This window comes from Papaver somniferum, chromosome 3 (genome assembly GCF_003573695.1).
Source record: "Papaver somniferum cultivar HN1 chromosome 3, ASM357369v1, whole genome shotgun sequence".
Lineage (NCBI taxonomy): Eukaryota > Viridiplantae > Streptophyta > Magnoliopsida > Ranunculales > Papaveraceae > Papaver > Papaver somniferum.
Window position 1 is genome coordinate 126722906 of NC_039360.1, and position 20047 is coordinate 126742952.

The window sequence follows — 20047 nt, forward strand, 5'->3', positions numbered from 1 at the left end:
TACCTAGACGTAGTTCGAGGGATCGCTGATTTATACTTCTATGCAGTAAAACAATAAAAAAGAAAGAAAAAATAAGTGGGTGTGGATAGAATTATCAATGGATCGTACAAAATGGGATATGGGTGGTACCCAATTGCCCATACGCATTTGGTAGCATTTTTATTTCACTTTTTTGTTAGGTTTCATTTGGATTTTGTTGGGAAAATAAAATAAACAAACAAACAAGCCAACCAAAGATGATTTTTTTAAGATTTTGAAACACCACCACCATACCCCATGACATTAACCGAACCGTTCTAAAACAACAAAACAATCTTTGGCATGAAAAGGTATGTTGTTATTTGATGGGATTGAACAACAAACAACACCACCTTCACAATTTTTCTTCTTCATGCTTTCCAGCACATTTCACAGTTTTCAATCAAACCCAAACCCAAACCCTTGTTGGATTCTACAATCTTCTTCCTCATCCTCCTCCTCCTCATTGCCCCAAAACAACAAGATTCTTGCTTTCTTTCTAGGTCTTCTAAAATTTGTCCTTTTCTTATTAGAGTTGTTTTTTTGGGGCATCTTTTTTTTGTTTCCTTGAGACATGGGATTTCCTCATACAACCCTTCTCGTGAGATAACAAAACGCAAAACCCACTTTTCGATTCTCCTCATTTCATCATACTTTACGCTTTTTGGTTGTCAATTTACATTGAGTGTCAGGAACAAAAAACATAAACTTTTCTGAGAAAACCCATGTCTGAATCATAAGAAATTTCATAGATTTTTTTCTTTCGATTTCTTGGGTTTGGAGATGGGATGTGTCCAGGGCAAGTGCTGTTACTGCTGTAGCCGGTACCCAAAATCATCTGATGGTGATGCCCAAGAGTTAAGTAATGGTGGTGGGGTTGGCAATAATCAGAGATATATACTCACAGAGAGGTCAAGGGAAATTGCTTCTGTCCCTTCACATAACTTCAAATTAGAGTACTCGGTTCTGACACAAAGAGGCTATTATCCAGACTCACCTGACAAAGCCAACCAGGATAGTTTCTGCATCAAAACTGATATTCAAGGTAACCCAAATCTTCATTTCTTTGGTGTTTTTGATGGGCATGGTCAGTATGGTACTGAGTGTTCTAATTTTGTTAGAGATAGACTTGTTGAGATATTGTCAAATGATCCTATGCTGTCAGTGGATCCTATCAAAGCGTATAACATTGCATTTGAGAAAACCAATACTGAACTTCATGAGAGTGAGATAGATGATACAATGAGTGGTACCACTGCGATTACTGTACTTGTTAAGGGAGATACTCTTTTTATTGCAAATGTGGGGGACTCTAGGGCTGTCATTGCTGTTAGGAGTGGGAGTCGTGTTGTTGCGGAGGACCTTTCGGTTGATCAGACACCGTTTAGAAATGATGAGTATGAGAGAGTGAAACTCTGTGGTGCAAGGGTTTTGACGGTGGATCAGGTGGAAGGGATAACTGATCCTAGTATCCAGAGTTGGGGGGATGAAGAGAATGATGGTGGCGATCCACCTAGGCTGTGGGTGCAGGATGGCTTGTATCCTGGAACTGCCTTTTCGAGGAGTCTGGGAGATAGTACAGCTGAGAAGATAGGTGTAATTGCTGATCCTGAGATTTCTATGGTTAAGCTTACACCAAATCATATGTTCTTTGTGATTGCAAGTGATGGGGTCTTTGAGTTCCTCTCGAGCCAAGCAGTTGTCAATGCGGTAAGAAACAAAGCAATTGAGAATTTGAGATCATTTTATTAGAGATAAGTGAGTTTGAGTATTGCTCATTATAATATTGTCCTATGTTATGTGCCTCTACACATTTCTGACTCTTTCCATCATTAACTGTGAATGTATGTCAAACGTTGTTTAGTTTGTTTGCTGAAGACATTAGTTTTTAATTATCGTCATGTTCATGAACCTTGTACTCCATAAACACCTCTAGGCAGACAACTAGAAAAATTGAAATTACAATGCCGCCTTTCTAATTGCACTAATTCTACAGTTTCTCATGTAGGTGATAAGATATACAGATCCGAGGGATGCATGTGCTGCTATCACAGGAGAATCGTACAGGCTATGGTTAGAGCATGAAAATCGCACAGACGATATAACGATCATTGTTGTGCACATCAAAGACCTAAGTAATGTATGCGTCTAACACCTTCTTCCTGTTTTTCGAGTTTGTGTACCATAATAGGGTGGAGTATGCATCTTATCATGGGTGGAAGACTTGTTTTGGTATATTTCTTTAGGAAGACGTCCTCTCCTTGATAGTGACCCAAGAATGGTTTTTTTATTGTCTGTGTAGGGTTAGTTTTTGTCATTGAAGTTCCCTAAAGTTTGAGCTGGGGGAACCACCTTGAAACATGCCTTGCATGGGTAGTTTTGCAACTGACTTACAAGCTGGCACTGACCCAATCAAAATGGCTTTATTATTGTCTGTGTAGGGTCAGTTTTTGTCATACAAGTGTTCCCCAAACTTTTAGGTGGAGAAACCACCTTGAAACATGCCTTACATGGGTGATTTGCAATTGTCTTACAGAACACTGTAAAAGCAGTTTGATAATGCTCTCATATTATTCATTAACATTTTCTAGATGAAGATTCTTTAGCCTTGTAATATTTTGAAGCAGTAGTCTTGTGGGATAACAATTACTGAGTTTTAGTATTTTTTTGGCCCACGAAATATAATTGCTTCTGTCTTAAACCGTTTGTTATACATTATCAAAACGTTATTCATCCATCTTATTGTATGTGCTTCCTTGCATGTTCTCTATTCCTTACCAAATCTCTTTCTGTGATTTCAGCAATTAGGTGTTGGTGCTACAACTAATGGAACATATGGAGTGAATACGGATCCTGTTCCAATATTGACTGGGAAAGGGTCTGCGGATACATCTGTTTCTTACCATACATTAAGGAGTAACTTATCTGAAACGCAGCCTTGTCTATATACTACTCCTGTAGAAAGAAGTCCAGCATGTGTTGTTCCATCGCCAACCCACTTTGGATCTTCAAATACGGTTAGTTGTTACTTGTTCTTTTTCTGTTTCCTTCTTTTTGCCTTTACTAGATTCGTTCCCTCCAACTTACTGGGGTTCCCTTTTCCATCTTCTGCCAGTGATCTTGGTAGATCGAATACAGAAGCTACCTCATGTTGATCTCTTTGGTATAATTCAAAAAGGTATGGCACTCTTCGGACACTGTTGAATTATAGTCACAAGATTTTTGTAGCCTTTAGCCTTTTCCCATGTTACTCAGCTGACACTTACATGTTGCTGATCAGGCAGATCACTAGAAAGAGCTTATTGATGGATGCAGGGTGAAGGGATTTGCGCTGTGCTGAAAATAAGATAGCCATACCATCATCTACACAAATATCTGACCATTGCTAAATGGAAACCAAAGAGACACTAGCACATAGATTGACTCGATTAGTACACTGTGCACCTGGCTTTACACGGAGGAGGGAATACTAAAGATGTAATGTGAGGAAACACTAAATGGATGCAAGATTCGCGCGAAGAACTTGAGCTCTATAATAAAAAAGTGAAACGGGATTTATATGATGGGTTTACTTTTGCTCTAGTTTTATAGATAGTGTTTAAGAAACAGGCAATCCTGTTAAACTGGTTGTCTCTTGTAAAGCTGACTTTTTTCATGTTTTTACCACTCATAATGTTGAAAATTCAAGTTGTTTTCTTTTATTCTCTTGACATTTGTGTGTAATGATTGTTGAATTCAGCTTTTCTCTCGGAATGAAAAAATTCATGTACAAAGGATAAGAGGACTACAAGAGAGACCTTCATTGCTATTCTTTCTCTTCAATTTACAGCAGTGTTGAAAGTATTGTCGCATCAAAAATATACTCCATAACTCATGGCTTGACATGATTTTCTTTTTCTTGTTGACAGTGATACCACTTGTACACACCCATGATTCCACCAAACAGAAATTCAAATTCAGATGGCTGACTGAAACAGAAATTCAGATTTTCTTTTTCTTTTGGCTAGGCAAGGGGGCGCCGAATCCTGGCCGGTTTTTCTTGCCCTGGCAAAATGGATAACAAGATTATCACTCAGAAAACACAAATAACAGCATGGCAAATATTGTAAAGATAATGCAGATAAATGTACTCTCATAGCATACTCATCAGTCTGACAATCCACCAGAGTCTTGGCTACTAAGGTGCCATCATGCAAATGAAGATCGTTTAATTAACTTGCGTAGATTGACACAGTTTGTATGCAGAAAGAGATATTGGCAATACAAAATCAGGGTTTTATAAATACAAACCTAATTTCGACTGCGCAATTGAGATTTAGATCTGCCCCTGTGCTGGACCTGGAACTGTTCTCTTCCTGTTTCAGCAAAATATCAAAATCATAATTAGAAGCACTGGGTAAATCAACGTATGCAATCCATAGATGATGCCATAGAAAAAACTTTTGACGTTATCAACTTCACAAGACTTCTTACAGTTATCAAACCAACAGAGAGACTTAAATGATATTTTTTAAACAGAATTTATTTTTAAAATTACCTGGTTATAGTCTTCCAGCCAACTATATAATTTGCATGCTGACATCCAATTTTTAACCTGGCGCAACATTTCTTCACTGTGGTCGAAGAGAGACGTTATTTTCCTTCGAGCAGCGTCTGGATCAGTTTCAATGTGAGTCATCTCCTCCTCCTTTAAAGAACATATGAAGTATATTAATAAAAGTTGCAAAGCAAGGTGATGCATATTGTGAAGAAAATTACTGATAGAAAGAAAAATTACCTTTTCAAGCCCCTTCATCTTCTCTTTTCTTATCTCACAAAATACCGACTCTACCATCTGTAATAATTTTTTATCCTTACGAAACTTGGCCCTGGCACCCTATTGAAAAAAGATGTAATGTAATCAACAACTTAGCAGAAGTAGTGTTAAAACAGTAGGCTAAGTCCAGACAATGTAACAAATAAAAAACCTGAAGCTCCAGGAGTTGAGTTTGCAATGCTTCCAACGCTTTCAACGACAAGTCTTCCGCATCAAGCCTTTGCCTGTTCGGGAAGTTTCGAAGTCCCCCCAATTTCCTCAAGTATCTTTTGAATCTGTGATTGTACATCAGCAAACTTCTCCTCCCTTGCATCTTTCAACCACTGAAGTCGCTCTACTTCTATAAGCATGTCTGAAAATTGTTTCTCCATTACTGCTGACTCGTTGGGCTGAAGAACAATTACTAACATATTAATGAGGATATACCATCCAATTAAGGGGCAGAACTGCAAGTTTGTAAACTTAAATCCACATATTCATCTGAAGTTTTGAGCTTTATAAAATCATCAGAGAATAGTTTGGAATTAGGTGTAAAAATTGTGTTTACTCACTAAAACAAACTGCTCTCCGAGAACTGAAGCAAGACTAATAAGTTCTTCCTTCTCAAGATCCATCTCCTTGAGAAGGTAGTCTCTTGACTTTTTATCTTGATCAAATTTTCTCTGGTAAACATTCAAGCATTCCCGTTGTATTTGAAGCAAAATCTCACGGCATTCATCATCCATGGCATAAGGTTGGCTAGAGGTATGCTGCAAAAAAATCAAGATTTCTAGTCAACTTCCCAAGAGATTAAACTCATACCAAGTATAAACATAAAAACGAAAATACGAGTGTTAAAAGCCAAAAAGAATTACTTGTAATTGCTCCAATTGTGCTTCTGACTTTACAGTTTCATTAACTTTTCTCTTGCAAACATCCAAGCACTCCTGTTTTAACTGATGCAGCATCCCAGGTTCACACGGACCTACCTCATCCCATATTTTCTGCAAAAAAAACATGATTTCTACTCAACATCCCAGGAGATAAACGTCCAAGCACTCCTGTTTTAATCATGATGTTTATAAGCATAAAAATAAAATTATGAGTGTTAAAAGCCTAAAATAATTACTTGAATTTGACGCAATAAAGTCTCACAAGTGGTTTCAGCAGCCGCACAAGTGGTTTCAGCAGCTGCTATAATTGCATTCAATTGCTCCAATGAGGTCTCATAAGTGGTGTCTGCCTCCCAAGTGGTGTTTGCCCGAAATGTGTTCCCCGCCATCTCTTTCTGCTGACCAACTGATTGCTTCTCTGCGAGCTCTGGATCCCGGTTCTTGGGGACTGCAGCATCTCCTCTAACTCCTTTGAATCCAGTAATGCTTCTTCCTGTTGCTGTACAAGAAGGATTTATTAATAAAGGCATCAGCCACATATATAGACAGTTCCAAAGTCATGTGTGTTGTGATTTGGATGGAAGGTCTAAACACATGGGGTGCTGAAAATAGTGTTTATCTTTTTGTTATATTTTCTAAACTTGTTTACCCATTCACATTTTGATCACTTCAACTTGTTTATGTCAACAGTGCTAATTTGACCGTACTTGGTCAAGAAATGAGTAATGTCAGTTCCCCCCCCCCCTCGAAATTGCTTGTGAGAAGCACAACATAAAATTATGGAAGAACTAAATTCAAAATATTGCACTGGAACTTGCGGGAAGCCGGGAACCAAATGGATGAGTGAGATACCTTGAGTTTACTCCAGAAGGATGGCATAACATCCATCTTCTCCACAGCCCAATCTGACGAAGGAAAAAACAAATGGGAAAGAAAATAAGGAGTTCCAAACAAATGGGATACAAATAGAAAAGAAAATAAGTAAACCAACAAGCCAAAAACATCATTCGGAATGATAAACGTTGCAGGCATGGTTTTAATAATTAGTATGAATCTGGTGAAAAACGCTCGTCGCAAACCTAAGGAGCGGCAAATTATAAATAATGGCCTATATGGTCACATCAAGAAATACAAATGAGAAATTCTGCTTCAAAAGTTGAGGAGTGTTTTTGGTAGGAGATCGAATTCACACGACAAAAACTAAGAATACCTTGGATATATGGTCTAAAGGAAAATGCATCATGCCAAGTTGAATTGTCAGCAATGAAATAACTACCAACACCGCTGGCTCCACTGTCAACACCTTTAGATTTCCAAGCAGCAGGTTTAGGTGTAGCCTTTATCCAATCTTGCATTCTGCATCAGGGTAGTGTGAGTAAGGTGAACTATATCCAACACGCATATAAGGATGAAAGATAACTTTAAACAAATACGCAAAGACTGTAGATTATTCAACAGTTGAAACTATTCTAAAGCTAATGACATCTTTCAAGGGTAGAGGTTAGAGGTTATCGCTAGCAAGGAGCTCAAACATCCCCTTATATGTACCTTAAAAATTCTTTTGATCTCTGACGTTCAGCTTCCAAATGTTCCACCATTCCACCAAGTACTTTCAAGTGTCCAGGCTCCAGCATTAGATACCCATCCACGAACCTAAACATTATCAACGGCAACCTATATGCCAACAAAAACAACAAAAAAAATAAATAAATAGACCCAACAAAGTAGCTCAAGTTATCCTACAAGAAACCCCTTCATGAATATAAACAAATAACGAAAGAGTTGCCCGATTTCAAGTCAGTAGTAAAAAACAAACCAAAAACTTGAAGATCTTTGATAGGTCTGTCCTCTATGCCATATACACATTGAACACCATCAGTCATAGACAACATAAGCACCCTCTGAAACCCTGGAGGTGCACCCACAAGTCTATGATCTGGATTATAAGTTAAATCAACTATCTCATTAACCTGCCAGAAAATATTGTCACTCAAGATCAAATGATATAGTATACGAATGTTAAACAAATAACTATGTTACTTGTAACTATGTAATACCTGAAGAACAAGAGCATCGCGAAGAATAATACCATGTGAAGTATCAATATCTTTAGGAAGCATACCATGGCCGCCACCACAAGACAACTTCATGTCAGATAACAAAAACCGGTTGATGATGAGTTTCCCTTTGTCAGCATCACTAAAGTTGCCAAAACCAGGTATCGAGTTATTCAACTCGGCAAGACATGGTTGCAACCATTTTATACTCAAATCCAATGATTTCCCAGGAAAACCATCAATCGAGGTAGTTTCTGCACCTGAATCTTCAGAAGATTGATCTTGATTGGGAGACAATAGACCAGGCATTTTTCCAGTACTCACAAATCCTGACATCAGGTTATTTGAAGCAGTATTCGTTGGATGTTTAGGGTTTTCGTTTGAAGACAAGGAAGAGATTTTCTTCTTCGCCAGATGGCTTAATTTGGCTAGGCAAGGGAGCACCGTTTCCCGGCCGGTCTCCCCAAATTTTCCCAAGTAGAAATTTCAGTACAGTGTAGGATAACAAGACTATACAACAGACATTCATTACTATTCTCTCATTTCAAAATACAATGGTTAAAAGTATTGTCGTATCAAAAATATATGGATAGCTTTTTGTCTATCATATTTTGCAGCATGTTACACCGTTCTAGTAATTTGTCCAACTTGTTAACTTCAGGAATTTCCTTAACATCGACTACCATATCATTACCATGAGATAGATAAGTATTCTGTCTTACTGTAAATTCACTTTCTGTATATTCGCTTTCCTTCGAGCCGTAGTTAGTAGCAGCCTCCAATGTATCATTATCATCTTGGTCAAAGTTCATTGGAATAGGTTCAATGGCCTTAGTTGTCGATTGGTTGCTTCTGCGCTGAAGAGGGGTACATCCAATTTCAACCATTTCATCTAGAGAAGGTCTTGTTAGGGCATAAGTAGATCCACTTTCACCTAACGTCGAGTTATCGTCACGTTGAGAAATGGGAGAGTCGATATACATGTCTGTCTGTCTCGACCGCCACTTCAAAGGAGACGTCTCTTGACAGGGTTCCGAGCAGGACACACTCTGGTTTGCCAAAACATAAGCAACTGATGATGCCCCGCTTCTCAAATTCATTAATCGCCAATTAAAAATTCGTCTAAAAATATCTGCCCATCTTGGAACTATACGGAAACTCGAACAATGGAGCTCCAGGTGAGCACTTTTTTGCAGCATTATGCTTGCCTCCATTGTTGCTAATTGCCAATCCATCATCTTACTTGAATGTACCAGGTACATGATTAAACACTTCTCCAGTTCTGATTTTTGGTTCTGGATGTCCTCACCCACATCAGAACCATGGTTCAGCCAAGACAGATCATCACCAAAAACTGGAAGTTCGCAGCTCTGTATTGTGCTTATGATGGGTTCAATTGAAGCAGATGTGCTCCACCCGGCACTTGGTAAATATAACTGGACAGCTCTATGCTCGTCACTATATTCCTCCAATAAACCAATCTCAGTACAAGGCCAACAGGCATAATTCATATCTGCTGCACAGGAAACTTCCTTGGTTGCTCTATCCAGTACAGAATTGAAAACCGAGATGCACTCATCGGGACCCACTAGAGAAACATCCTTCCTTTCAAGCAACTCTAGTGACCTGTTGACGTGGCCCATTACAAGTTCATGTGTTTTAAGACAACGAAGAACAGGTTGTAAAGGTGCTTGATCTGCTAGCCATTGTAATCCCTCTACTAACCGATCATTACTGAAAAATCCATCCAGGTTATCTGCTTGCTGGCTCTCAAGAAGGTAGAGGACTGAGAAACTGCTAATCCTTGTTTTATCGATATAATGAAGCCCCAATTTATTGACAATCGTCGATGATGAATTCTCGACCTGCTCCTCATACGTATCACTCAAGATCAGGAGAGGTGCACGCGAATTAGAGGGCAAGGAAACCAAAAGGTTGTTTAAGGAAGTTTTCTGAAGCTCCCATGATAATCCATGTGATGCAAGAAATACGATGGCACCAGAACCAGCAACTGCATCATCGGTTTTATCACCTCCTAAATCTCGAATAACAGATAAACAACAGAGGTCTTCACTCAAATTACTAACAGTCCATTTCTTCCATATAGATAAGTCTGGAGTGGAGACTGCTAGCTCATCATCATTTTCATTTCCAATACCCATCAGCTTAGACCGCAACCACGAAGCTGCTGAATTAGTTTGTGCACTCCTAGTCTGACAACACAGAATAAGTTTCCAGCAAAGGCATTTCGCATCTGGGTTTCTTTCACCAAGTATGGTGGCTACAACTTCAGAAACATTAAGCCTTGACCATGAGACTGCATGCCTTTCTCTTCTCTCCCTCAGGAGACGATCAATGTTAAGCTCACCAGCATGGCGTAGTTTCTTCACAAAACAACAAATAGAGTTAGAATCTCAAAGAAGTCAAAGATTGGGATTCCGCACATAGAAGACTTTCATACACTTGAGCTATATAACAGAATTGATTACTAAGAACTGAGCTGACACTCACTGGTTTGTTTTGTCGGATTGGTGGACCAAATGACAAAGAATTTAATGCTGCAATTGCTTCCAACTGCCTTTGTTCGCGTGCCTGCTTTTGTTTCGCAGAACGCCTTTTCCACATCCTAGCAGAAAAAAGACAGCATATTAACAAATCAAGTTACAGAAGCAACAGCTCCCACCAATCAATTAGCCACTAACCTTAGGACAAGCTTAAGCTTTGCTGTGGCAGCCTCATTTTCTTGCTGAACCAGCTTAGCTGCTTCTTCATCATCTTCTTCTTCTGCTGCTGCTTCCTCTTCTTGATCAGTGACTATCGGCTCTTCATTTTCTTCTTTTTGGGGAATAACCGTAACTTCTATATTTTGTTCGGGAATGGTTACTACAGCCAGAGGCGCTGACTCAACATACGACACTTGGGTTCTCTCCATGGATATGGCTCTTCTCATAGTTTTCAGGGGTGTTACCTTTGGAAAAGAGCTAGGATTCATTTCCACAGAAACTTGAGGGGTCTCTGCTTGAGTGACTCTAGCCACTGCTGGTGGGGACAATGCAAAAAGACTTGAAGGGTGAATGCTTGGCGAGAAAGTAACTTCGGGCCATTGCTGATTACTGGTGATTGGATTTATTGACGTTGGCATTTCAAACACAATCTGTGCTTGTGATGCACGTTTAGGAGGGGAGTAAACAGGCTGTGCTTGTGATACACGTTTAGCAGAGTAAGATTTGAGGTCGGGCATCTGTTGGTCATGCAAACCTTTTGTTTTCGCTAACTGCAACTGTTTAGTTGATATTCCAACTTGTTTGACTTCTTTGAATGGCAATTTGGCCTGATCAAAAGAAACATCCTCAAAAATTGTTCTCGACTTCTTGAGCAGAACAAGCTGCGAGCGCTTAGTTGGAAAATCCTCATCACTACTAAGGAATGCACCTTCCTTCACCATATACGGTTCTTCAAATTCTTTTATCACGAAACCGTGGTACTCCAGAAGCCTTTCAACATCTTCTCCCTGGGTTAATTAAAACACAGTAAAAAGAGTTAACAGGGTTAGAACTACTTCATGAGTTGGAAATGAAACAAGTAACCCACTAATGAATCAATAACTACCTCCATTCCGAGCCATTTTGTAACTTGAGCTATAGGAATTCCCTGGCTATTTTGCAGACCACTGTGTAAGGAAGCAAGTGCTTGTGTTCGCAACTGGTCAAACAAAATCCATTTATCACTTTGATAACATACACATCTTAAAGAATCTTGAAGTTAACAAATGCAATATAACAGACTTCACCAAATAAGAAGTACCAACAATATATTTACATAATGCATTTATGGATGCAAATATAAGCAGATAATCTTCTTTTTTCTTTTTTTGATATATGGCATAGGCCCGGACCTGCCCCCTGACAGATCTGAAGCCACTGAGCCTACTCGCCTGAGCAGACCCAGCCCAACCCCATAAGTTTCATGAAATCTCCAAACTCTTGAGCGGAGACCCAATCCGCTGACCTCAAGTATGAGAGTCGGGCTCCTGGCCAAAGGAAAATGAGTATGACGAGATGGTCTCCAATTCCCTAGCTAATTGTTACCAAAAGATAGAAGAGCGCATATTTTCTATTGTTTTTTTGAGAGATGAGGTAGCCTCTAGATTTCACTTTCTAACAAGTTCTGTTCCAATGCATCGGTAAGAAAAAAAGTGATACCTTGGCAAAATGGGCATGCATCAGACACGCCTGAAGATAGGTTGCCTTTTGAGCCAGCCGAAAGAAGGCAATAAAATTACCAGTTCTGCAAGCCCTGAAATAAGAATGCATTTTGACTATCAGTTTTCGCTTGACTTTAACAAAAAGAACCTTTAATAGGAAAAGCAATAACGACTACCTCGCTACATCACGAGCAAATAGGATCTCTGGGGTTTGTCTAATCTCTGGAGTCATCTTAGCAAGATCAAGTGAGAGCTCTGCCGGTTCAACCTATAACACATTAACTGTATTTAGATACCTCTCTATATATGAACTGAGCTCACAAGTACAAGAAAGGTCTAATCGCTCACTTTATAGCCAGGATGTTTGTCCAGTTTGAGAAGTGCATAATAACCCCTGAATTCTCTCTCTGACGGTATGTTGGCTCCTTTCTTCCTATGGTCATCATACATTTGAAATAACTCCACTGACGTCTTGTTCATTTGTTCAATGTTGAGATGTGCATCAAAGCCCTCTGAGAAGCCCTCTCCTTTCGTGTATTCACACAATTCATGCATGGCTATTATGTGAAGCCTTATCTAGCATCAAGGAGACGCAGAAGCATATAGATTAAGAAGCATAGAAATACCCATCAGATATTAGCCAACATATGATACAATGAGCATAAAAAGTGACAATTTTTGTTCAATACTCCGTAGTTCGTATGTTTTCAATCATACGCGAAGAAAATCTGGGGTGTATGAAACCTTAAGAGTGACGAGATAAATTATTTAGGTTGTTACCCCTTCCTATCCAGTATACTGAGTGCTAATTCAAAATTTAAAAATAATAACATTTGATGAGGGAAGTACCATTTGCTCCAGCATGGTTATAGCATCATGATTGAATATGTGCTGCATCCTAAGGTCCATTCTGACTGCTCTCATCCTATCCCACAGAAAGTTGTACAAAGGCAGAAAATTTTCACTGTAAGGTCCATCTAGCAAATCCAGAAGATAGGACACAGTCTTCTGCAAGACCGGCAAGGGCCTTATCAAGTCCACTTCCCTCTCAGCTGTCCTATTGTACTGTATGAGTTAGAAAAGAAAATATCATCACATGCCATTTCCAAGAAACATAATGCTGAGAGAAAAATCAAAGCGCACTTTCTACCTTTTTTACAGCAAGTGATTCGGTGGTCTGATTTCGATCTCCTTCTAAGCGTTCAAACTTGTCAAGATCTCCTTTCCTCTCACGTTCCTTTCTTTCTGACTCTGAAACATAGTTAATACAAAACTTATCTTGTTGAATCAAATCCATCAGATGTTGTCCTTCTACAAACAGGTGCATATACCCAATTATAGGTCTTGATTTGAAAGGAAAAAACGTGGGCTCATTCCATCAGTGTTGTCTATAGCCATCAATTACGAGCGGAACAATTCCATATGAATACTCTAGGACAGGATCCCTTGAATGGTCAACTGTCCATACTTATGATAGTTCTACCTTATATTGTATGGTTTGAACACCACTAAGAACTTGGAGGTACTTTAGTTACATCGAGTCCAACATAGCTGGTCGTTAGAGCTTTACTTTTGCTCATTAGCGCTCCAATCATTTCCACATACTCAAAGATACAAATGAAGAATGTGCCCAAGTTTGTTTCAACATCGATTAAAAAGCTGTATATACCTGGGCACATGTCCGGACATACACCAACTAGAGCGCCAGAAGACTCCAAGCCTTCAGAATCCAATATAATATCCCCTGATGCATCCATGGGTTGTTCAGCAACTACTTTTCTTCTCTCTGCCATAGCTTGATCCTGCTTATTCCTTAAAACATCAGGACTGCTCTCTGCTGGTTCAGTGAGTTCAACCTTGAAACGGGCCAATCTCTTTGCCTTCGCTTGCGTTTCCCTGGTTTGGTTCATTCACATACAGCAGAACACATAAACCACCGGAATCCAATATGTTGAGAGTACGAACAAATGAAACATATGAATAACAAGAAGTTACCTTTCAGTATCATCTTGGCTGTCATTGTTAGTTCCATGAAGAAATTCATCAGTAACATGAGTAGGTGACCTGTTTCTTTTGGAAACGTGAGAGCTTCTAGGTCTTGCTCCAGCAGACTCGGCAAGGTCAGGTATGAACTTGGAGGAGTTTTGTTGGGATTGTTTATTTGAAACATAATCCCACTTATTACCCAAATCCGGAGAAGATACAAACCTAAAGGAGAAGTCAACCAGATGATTTCCAAGAACATATAAAGAAAGAAAACAATAAATAAAGACTAACAAGATGACTTTACCTTTCAGATTCATTGTGAGGTGAACGAGAATCTCTAGAATAAGAGTTACTGGCAGATTGTAAAGGAGGTGACCTGTTGCCTCTTGGATCTCGAAAGCTGGCAGCCATGGTGTTTGACCTGAATCACCACCATTGGAATTAGAATAAAATGAAACAAGGAAAGGCCATTTTTTTATGGTTTTTGTTTTCAGTCAGTTCAATTAGATGACTTTACCTTTCAGATTCATTGTGAGACGCACGAGAATCTCTAGAATGAACGTTACTGGAAGATTGTAAAGGAGGTGACCTGTTGCCTCTTGGATCTCGAATGCTCGCACCAATGGTATTTGACCTGAATCAACACCATTGGGATTAAAAAAAAAATGCAACAAGGAAAGGGTGAAAACATTTTCACAATTAAATCAATCATCATAGCATATGAAATGCCATACTAATGATGATATATTTATACGCTACAGAATTGTCAAAAAGAAAATTAGAGGCCGAGTTAACACAGCACACATAAGGTTCATAACATAAGGATAAGAATCCCCTTAAGAATGAATGTAGATTTCTATGCCTATAGACTTGATAAATAACTTCAATATATTAAACAACTCCAACAATCCTGAGAAACACCAACAACCTTCTCTCAATGGTAGTATATGCAAGCATAAAAACAACAAGAATGACAATCACACCAAATAAATTAGTACGGCTTTGCATATAAATGAAATCACATAAACAATAAGTTTGGTCTAGAAACCTACATCTGAACCTCTTCAGGTTGATCAAGATCTTCATATGAAACAACGCCTCTGCCTCCAAAAGTTGGTGACGACATTCTTTGTTGATCTATTGAACTCCCATTATGGGGAGGAGAATGTCGCAATTCTGTTGGGGTTCCTAACCTATGAAATCAATGAAATAGGAATGAGAAAAGTAAGTTGATAAAATATACAAAATGTAAACCTTTGGCAGAAAAACATAGACTAGATATGATGAGTACATAAACAAGTCAGCTTAAAGGAGGTTCGTAGACAATCCCAAAGGTAGGGGAACGTGTATAACATACAAGAAGGTTTTCCTTCAAACAAAAGCAGCAGATAAGTAACAGCGTTAGAAATCTGAAAAACTGAACAGTTACCTTCCAGTAAAACCCACAGTGGATTCTTGGGTGGACATTTCAGAACGAAAAGGAGGTGATCTGTTTCTTTTCGAGACTTGAGAGTTGACAGGTCTTGCAGTAATATTGGTTGCAGCATTACGCGAACCAAGATTAGGTTCAACAGGGGAAGACCTTTGACGAGATTGGAAACTAGAACCATCAATTGGCACTTTTGAATGACTAACCCAACCAGGAGGAGATAATGTGGGCATCGGCGTGGACCTGAGGAAGACAATCACCATAAGGAGTCAACTTAATTATCGAATACAATATAAATTTTCTTTTTCATGAAAAAACAAACAGTGATGGACTAATGTGGTTACTGGATACAACTAAGTGCTATTTACAAGTTATCCCCAAGACTCTCATTCCATCTTGTAAACTCAAACAAGCAGCCTTTCCTTTCTTTTTCATTTAAGTACTTATTGCGTGAAGGTAAATACACAACTATCCAGCAGTAAGTAAAGCTTACCTCTCATTAAAACTTACACCGAAGTCTTCTTGACGCCCTTCATTAGGGAAAGGAGGTGATCTGTTTCTTTTTGGAGCTTGAGGGTTGACAGGTCCGGCAGAAATTCTAGGTGCAACATTACGCGAACCAGGATATAGTTCACTTGTGGATAACCTTTGATGAGTTTGAAAAGAAGAGCCATCATTTGATTGATTAACCCAACCAGGAGGAAATACTGCGGATGTGGGCCTGAGAAAGACAATCACCAACGTATGGATTCAATTTCAACTGACTTGTCGAATACGAAAGAAAATTTATTTTTCATGGGATAACAACCAACACAGAATCATGTATGAACTAATATGGATATAGCAAGTGATGTTTACCAATTCCCCTTAACACTCTCATGAAACACACTAAACCTAAATAAAGCAGCTCTTTCTGTTCTTTCTCATTAAATATTTGTTGTGCGCAAACATCCAATATTATCCAAACAAAAACTGTACATCAGAATCCACTTAAGTGGTTCCAGCATTAACTAACAGATTGCACAGGCCGTGCAAACAAGTATCCATTCTGAGTATGGGCAATGAAAGCCAAGATTAATAGATCGTTTAGAAAATTTACCTCAAGGCTTCTCCAGAAGAGCTAAAAACACCTCTTCCATTAGAGTTATTTCCACCACCATCTAATGGAGATGACTGAAACCTTTGTGGAGGTGATTGAAACCTTTGTGGAACTTCAGAAACCCTATTGTTATTAAAATCAGTAGAAAAACTCGTGCCAGGAGTTCCCAATCTACCACCACCAGTTAAACTGAAAATCATGACGGTGATGATGCAAATTTCAATTGGAAAATTCAAAAAATAAAAATAAAACCCTAAAATAACAACGCAAACACTCAATTGGTTGGGGCAAATTCTCAAAAATACATTAAGAAAATAAAACGAAGCTAAAAGATGGATTACCTTGGAGATCTTTGGTGAGATTGAGATTCAGTTTGAAGATTAGAGGGAATTGTTGGGAATGGAGCTTGATTTCCAATTGGTACTGATGGACCTGAGTTCTTACTAAAACCCCCAAACGCCATTAACACAGGGGTTTCTCTCTCCCCACTCGCTTTTTCTGTCTAAAAACGATATTCAAAAATAGATTATGAAAGATTAGCCCGATTTTTATCCATGAAATACCATTTTCCGTTTTTTTCTTTTTTACAGTCCAAGAGTCAGCAAGTCGAGACTGCTGTTAAAAAACGGGATCACGGAGTTGACGGTATATGAGTACGGGATGGCGGTGTGCAATATCGCATCGCCACTCCAGGAAGTGTAGTTTTAAAACCGGGCATTAAAAGAATGCCGATAGGTGAGAAAAATCACCAAAATTGCGGGCAGCTGTCTTCCGCGTATGTTTCTCAATGGTCGACCGATATGTCATCTGGAAGAAGACGGCACATTATCTGTCGTATAATCCATCACAAATCCACTACAACCGAAGTAAAACCCAATAGAGAATGAGCAAATCGGGATTACAACTACTTTTATGGTGGTCTGTCTTTAGACATGTTCTTCGACTACTTAATTTTTAATGAGAAGGATCGAACGAACCATAATACTTGCTTTAAGACTAAGAATATGAGTGAAACGGTCGTATTGGCGATTTAGGTAAAAAGAAAGAGTTTGAGATAGCATTCATAATGGACAAATTAGATTGTTATAAGCTCCCAACACAGTTACTGAAATAGGATAAAGAACGAATGCAATTATGGCAATGGAAATATATGTTTATTGACATGTATTACAACATTCCTGAAAACTCGTTCTAGATAAACTTTGGATTTATTAGCAAGTTGGATAACTATGTCATTATCTTTTAGAAGACCAAAGACAAGATAAAGAATTATAAATCGGAGCATACCAAAAACAAGATAAAGAATCAAAAATCGGAGCATACATAGTATTGGTATCGGTAGGGTTGTACATGATACCGGTAAAACCGAACCGATTAACCCTAAAATCGAACCAAATTCATTATCAAACGGTGTTCAAAGGTTTTAGATTATACAAAACTGGCTTATCTCGGTTTAGTTTTGATTGACCCCTAATGGTAATGAACCGGACGGTTTCAAACCATACCGACTCGGTTCGGTTATGAACCAAATTGATTTCTCTAACGTAATCTTCCATTTGAAACTTTAAACAATGAGATCATCGGTTTCAGTTCTGGTTGGGTTAAAAACTGAAGCAAACCATACCATGTGCATCCCTAAGTATAGGCTCCTAAACCAAGCAAAGCTTGTTTGAACCTAGATTTATCAATATCACATGTTATGGTGAAACTACAAAAATCATTACAGGTGTGTGGGAGTTTTCTTTATAGAATTGCTTAAGCATTCTCCTTCACGCTCATAATTTTATTCCCAATCAGTTTGTGCTTGTTGGTACACAACTTCTTCAAAAATTTGCATTTGTTCACTTGGACCTCCTTAAAGTTAAAGATGTCTGAAATCTATTTTTATTGGTCTCATTCTTGGACTTGTAGTAGGAAAAGGTGGAGGAGTAGCATAAGCTGGAATAAGTGGTGTATAGTTGTATTTTGATAGCGTTTTTAAGTATTGTGTTAGAGCACTGCTCGGTCGAACTCGCAAGCGTTGCTATCTCAAGCTTGTTGTCAAGTTTATTTGCCAAAACTATAAGTCTTGATTTCTACTCTACTTATAGCTAAGTCTCAGATTATGATAGAAAGCGTAGTTGAGCATTATACTTCACGACATTCATCCATTGAAGACGAAGAACTACTAAGGGGAGCTTGTGGAACTTCATCAACAAAAGGTATGTGGATACTTGAACTCATCTATCACTCAAAAGTCTATCTACTCCATTTTCTATTTGAGACAAAAGTCGTATAGCTATATAGACTTCGATTATACACATTTGATATTTCGAGTTGAGTTTAACTCGCTTACATATTTCTCGAAATATGTGTTGGTAAGCTTTCGCTTTAACCAAGTTCATCTCATATTCTTGACGAAAGTCAAAAGATGATCATGTGAAAATCGCCTTGTAACATCTTACATGATTTATGTGAGACAGTCATTTGATGTAGACTCGGAATGTTTCGTATTGATCATTCGATCGCTTGAAAATTGCTTTGAAGCTAATGGTTTGTGTGAGACAGCTATTGTCGTCTTCTAAGAATGTTTCAATGATTAAAACGGAGTTTAGAACACTTAACCATAATTGGGTTATGAGCACAGTATGCGTACTTGCATATGTGTTGATCCAAAAATGGAATGTAGTATGCATACATGTATGCGTACTGATAGACGCATTTATGTGTCTATTTTGTTCTCAATGTTCTGTATTGTTAGACTCGATTAAATACTTATTGTGTTATTTTATGTTTTTGTAGATGTTTTTGGAAAAATAAGCTCTTTGCGGCGAAATTGGCTCGAAAAGTGGTGTTTTACACCCCAGGATAGAGACTAAAAACACCCCAGAAATGCGCCGGAGGAATCCAGAAAAATGCTGGAAACACCCCAGAAAAATTACTTAAGGCACCCCAAAGGACATGTGTTATTCGGAATCCAGCAGCGGATAAGGGGCAACCACTGGATAAGGGGTGACCTTCTTCACAAATTCAAAAAAATATTTTGGCGGGAAAATATTTCTTTTCACAGGCAGATTTTTCGATCGGATTTTGGAGGAGTTTTTGTGCGATTCAATCGCTGAAACTTCATGGGTAGTTTTGATATGTCCTAACAAAGCTAGTATGGTTGTTTGTTTCGATCAAATTTGTCTGGATAACTTGGTTTAATTCAAACAGGGAGTTGGAGGAAAAACACGAGCTTACACGAGTTGTGGTGAATCTAAACGTGTAATGCACGTGTTTGGAAGCCTTAATCAACACTTTGGAACGTGAAGAAGATTTATAAGGAATTTAATCCAGCTGCAGATGCGTAAAAATCAAAATCATTGATAAAAAAAGAAAGAAAATATCCCGAGTAAATGAAGATTATTTGGAGTTAATGGAGGAGATTCAATGTCGCAATCACGTATAAATATGTTCACAAGGTATCATAGAATGGGTGTCGAGAGTTTGGGGGGATGAGGAGAGCCAGAGAAGAAGAAAAAATCAAGTTACAGAGCTTCCATTTTTCTGCTGGTGCTGAAGAACGCGAAGAACATAAGACCCAC

At 38.6% G+C, this 20047-nt stretch overlaps 2 protein-coding genes across 3 annotated transcripts; one reads left to right on the top strand and one right to left on the bottom strand.

Moving 5' to 3' along the window:
• Positions 1-238: 238 nt before the first annotated feature.
• On the top strand, positions 239-3763 carry LOC113357315 (probable protein phosphatase 2C 35). 2 transcript variants are annotated; one of them, XM_026600685.1, is made up of 5 exons: positions 239-1728; positions 2027-2158; positions 2820-3035; positions 3134-3196; positions 3303-3763. In XM_026600685.1, exons 1-4 carry the CDS (start codon positions 802-804, stop codon positions 3134-3136), a joined length of 1278 nt encoding a protein of 425 aa, XP_026456470.1. In that variant the 5' UTR covers positions 239-801; the 3' UTR covers positions 3137-3196; positions 3303-3763. The 2 variants fall into 2 exon arrangements, with proteins under 2 accessions (XP_026456470.1, XP_026456469.1); XM_026600684.1 differs by having other exon boundaries at positions 240-1728; positions 3299-3763.
• LOC113357314 (SAC3 family protein B-like) lies at positions 3744-16985 on the bottom strand. Its single transcript, XM_026600683.1, has 30 exons — positions 16823-16985; positions 16482-16670; positions 15876-16103; positions 15383-15625; positions 15006-15146; positions 14471-14587; positions 14258-14374; positions 13963-14175; positions 13637-13863; positions 13118-13218; positions 12817-13032; positions 12316-12543; positions 12144-12235; positions 11966-12059; positions 11373-11465; positions 10466-11274; positions 10275-10389; positions 7764-10147; positions 7523-7676; positions 7255-7380; positions 6917-7062; positions 6559-6611; positions 5943-6205; positions 5689-5817; positions 5386-5583; positions 4986-5223; positions 4796-4894; positions 4556-4705; positions 4309-4373; positions 3744-4062 (listed from the first exon to the last, which is right to left on the bottom strand). The coding sequence occupies exons 1-18, from the start codon at positions 16942-16944 to the stop codon at positions 8339-8341; spliced, it is 5154 nt and encodes a 1717-aa protein (XP_026456468.1). The 5' UTR covers positions 16945-16985; the 3' UTR covers positions 3744-4062; positions 4309-4373; positions 4556-4705; positions 4796-4894; positions 4986-5223; positions 5386-5583; positions 5689-5817; positions 5943-6205; positions 6559-6611; positions 6917-7062; positions 7255-7380; positions 7523-7676; positions 7764-8338.
• Positions 16986-20047: the final 3062 nt, after the last annotated feature.

What these genes read in the sequence shown, in the direction of transcription:
- LOC113357315 (XM_026600685.1), top strand. Translation starts at nt 802, where the DNA reads ATGGGATGTGTCCAGGGCAAGTGCTGTTACTGCTGTAGCCGGTACCCA. An exon ending in GCCAAGCAGTTGTCAATGCG is followed by an intron (nt 1,729 to 2,026) that starts GTAAGAAACAAA and finishes TTTCTCATGTAG; the next exon opens with GTGATAAGATATACAGATCC. An exon ending in ACATCAAAGACCTAAGTAAT is followed by an intron (nt 2,159 to 2,819) that starts GTATGCGTCTAA and finishes CTGTGATTTCAG; the next exon opens with CAATTAGGTGTTGGTGCTAC.
- LOC113357314 (XM_026600683.1), bottom strand. Translation starts at nt 16,944, where the DNA reads ATGGCGTTTGGGGGTTTTAGTAAGAACTCAGGTCCATCAGTACCAATT. An exon ending in ACTGTGGGTTTTACTGGAAG is followed by an intron (nt 15,147 to 15,382) that starts GTAACTGTTCAG and finishes TTGATTTCATAG; the next exon opens with GTTAGGAACCCCAACAGAAT. An exon ending in ACAAACATCCTGGCTATAAA is followed by an intron (nt 12,236 to 12,315) that starts GTGAGCGATTAG and finishes AATGTGTTATAG; the next exon opens with GTTGAACCGGCAGAGCTCTC.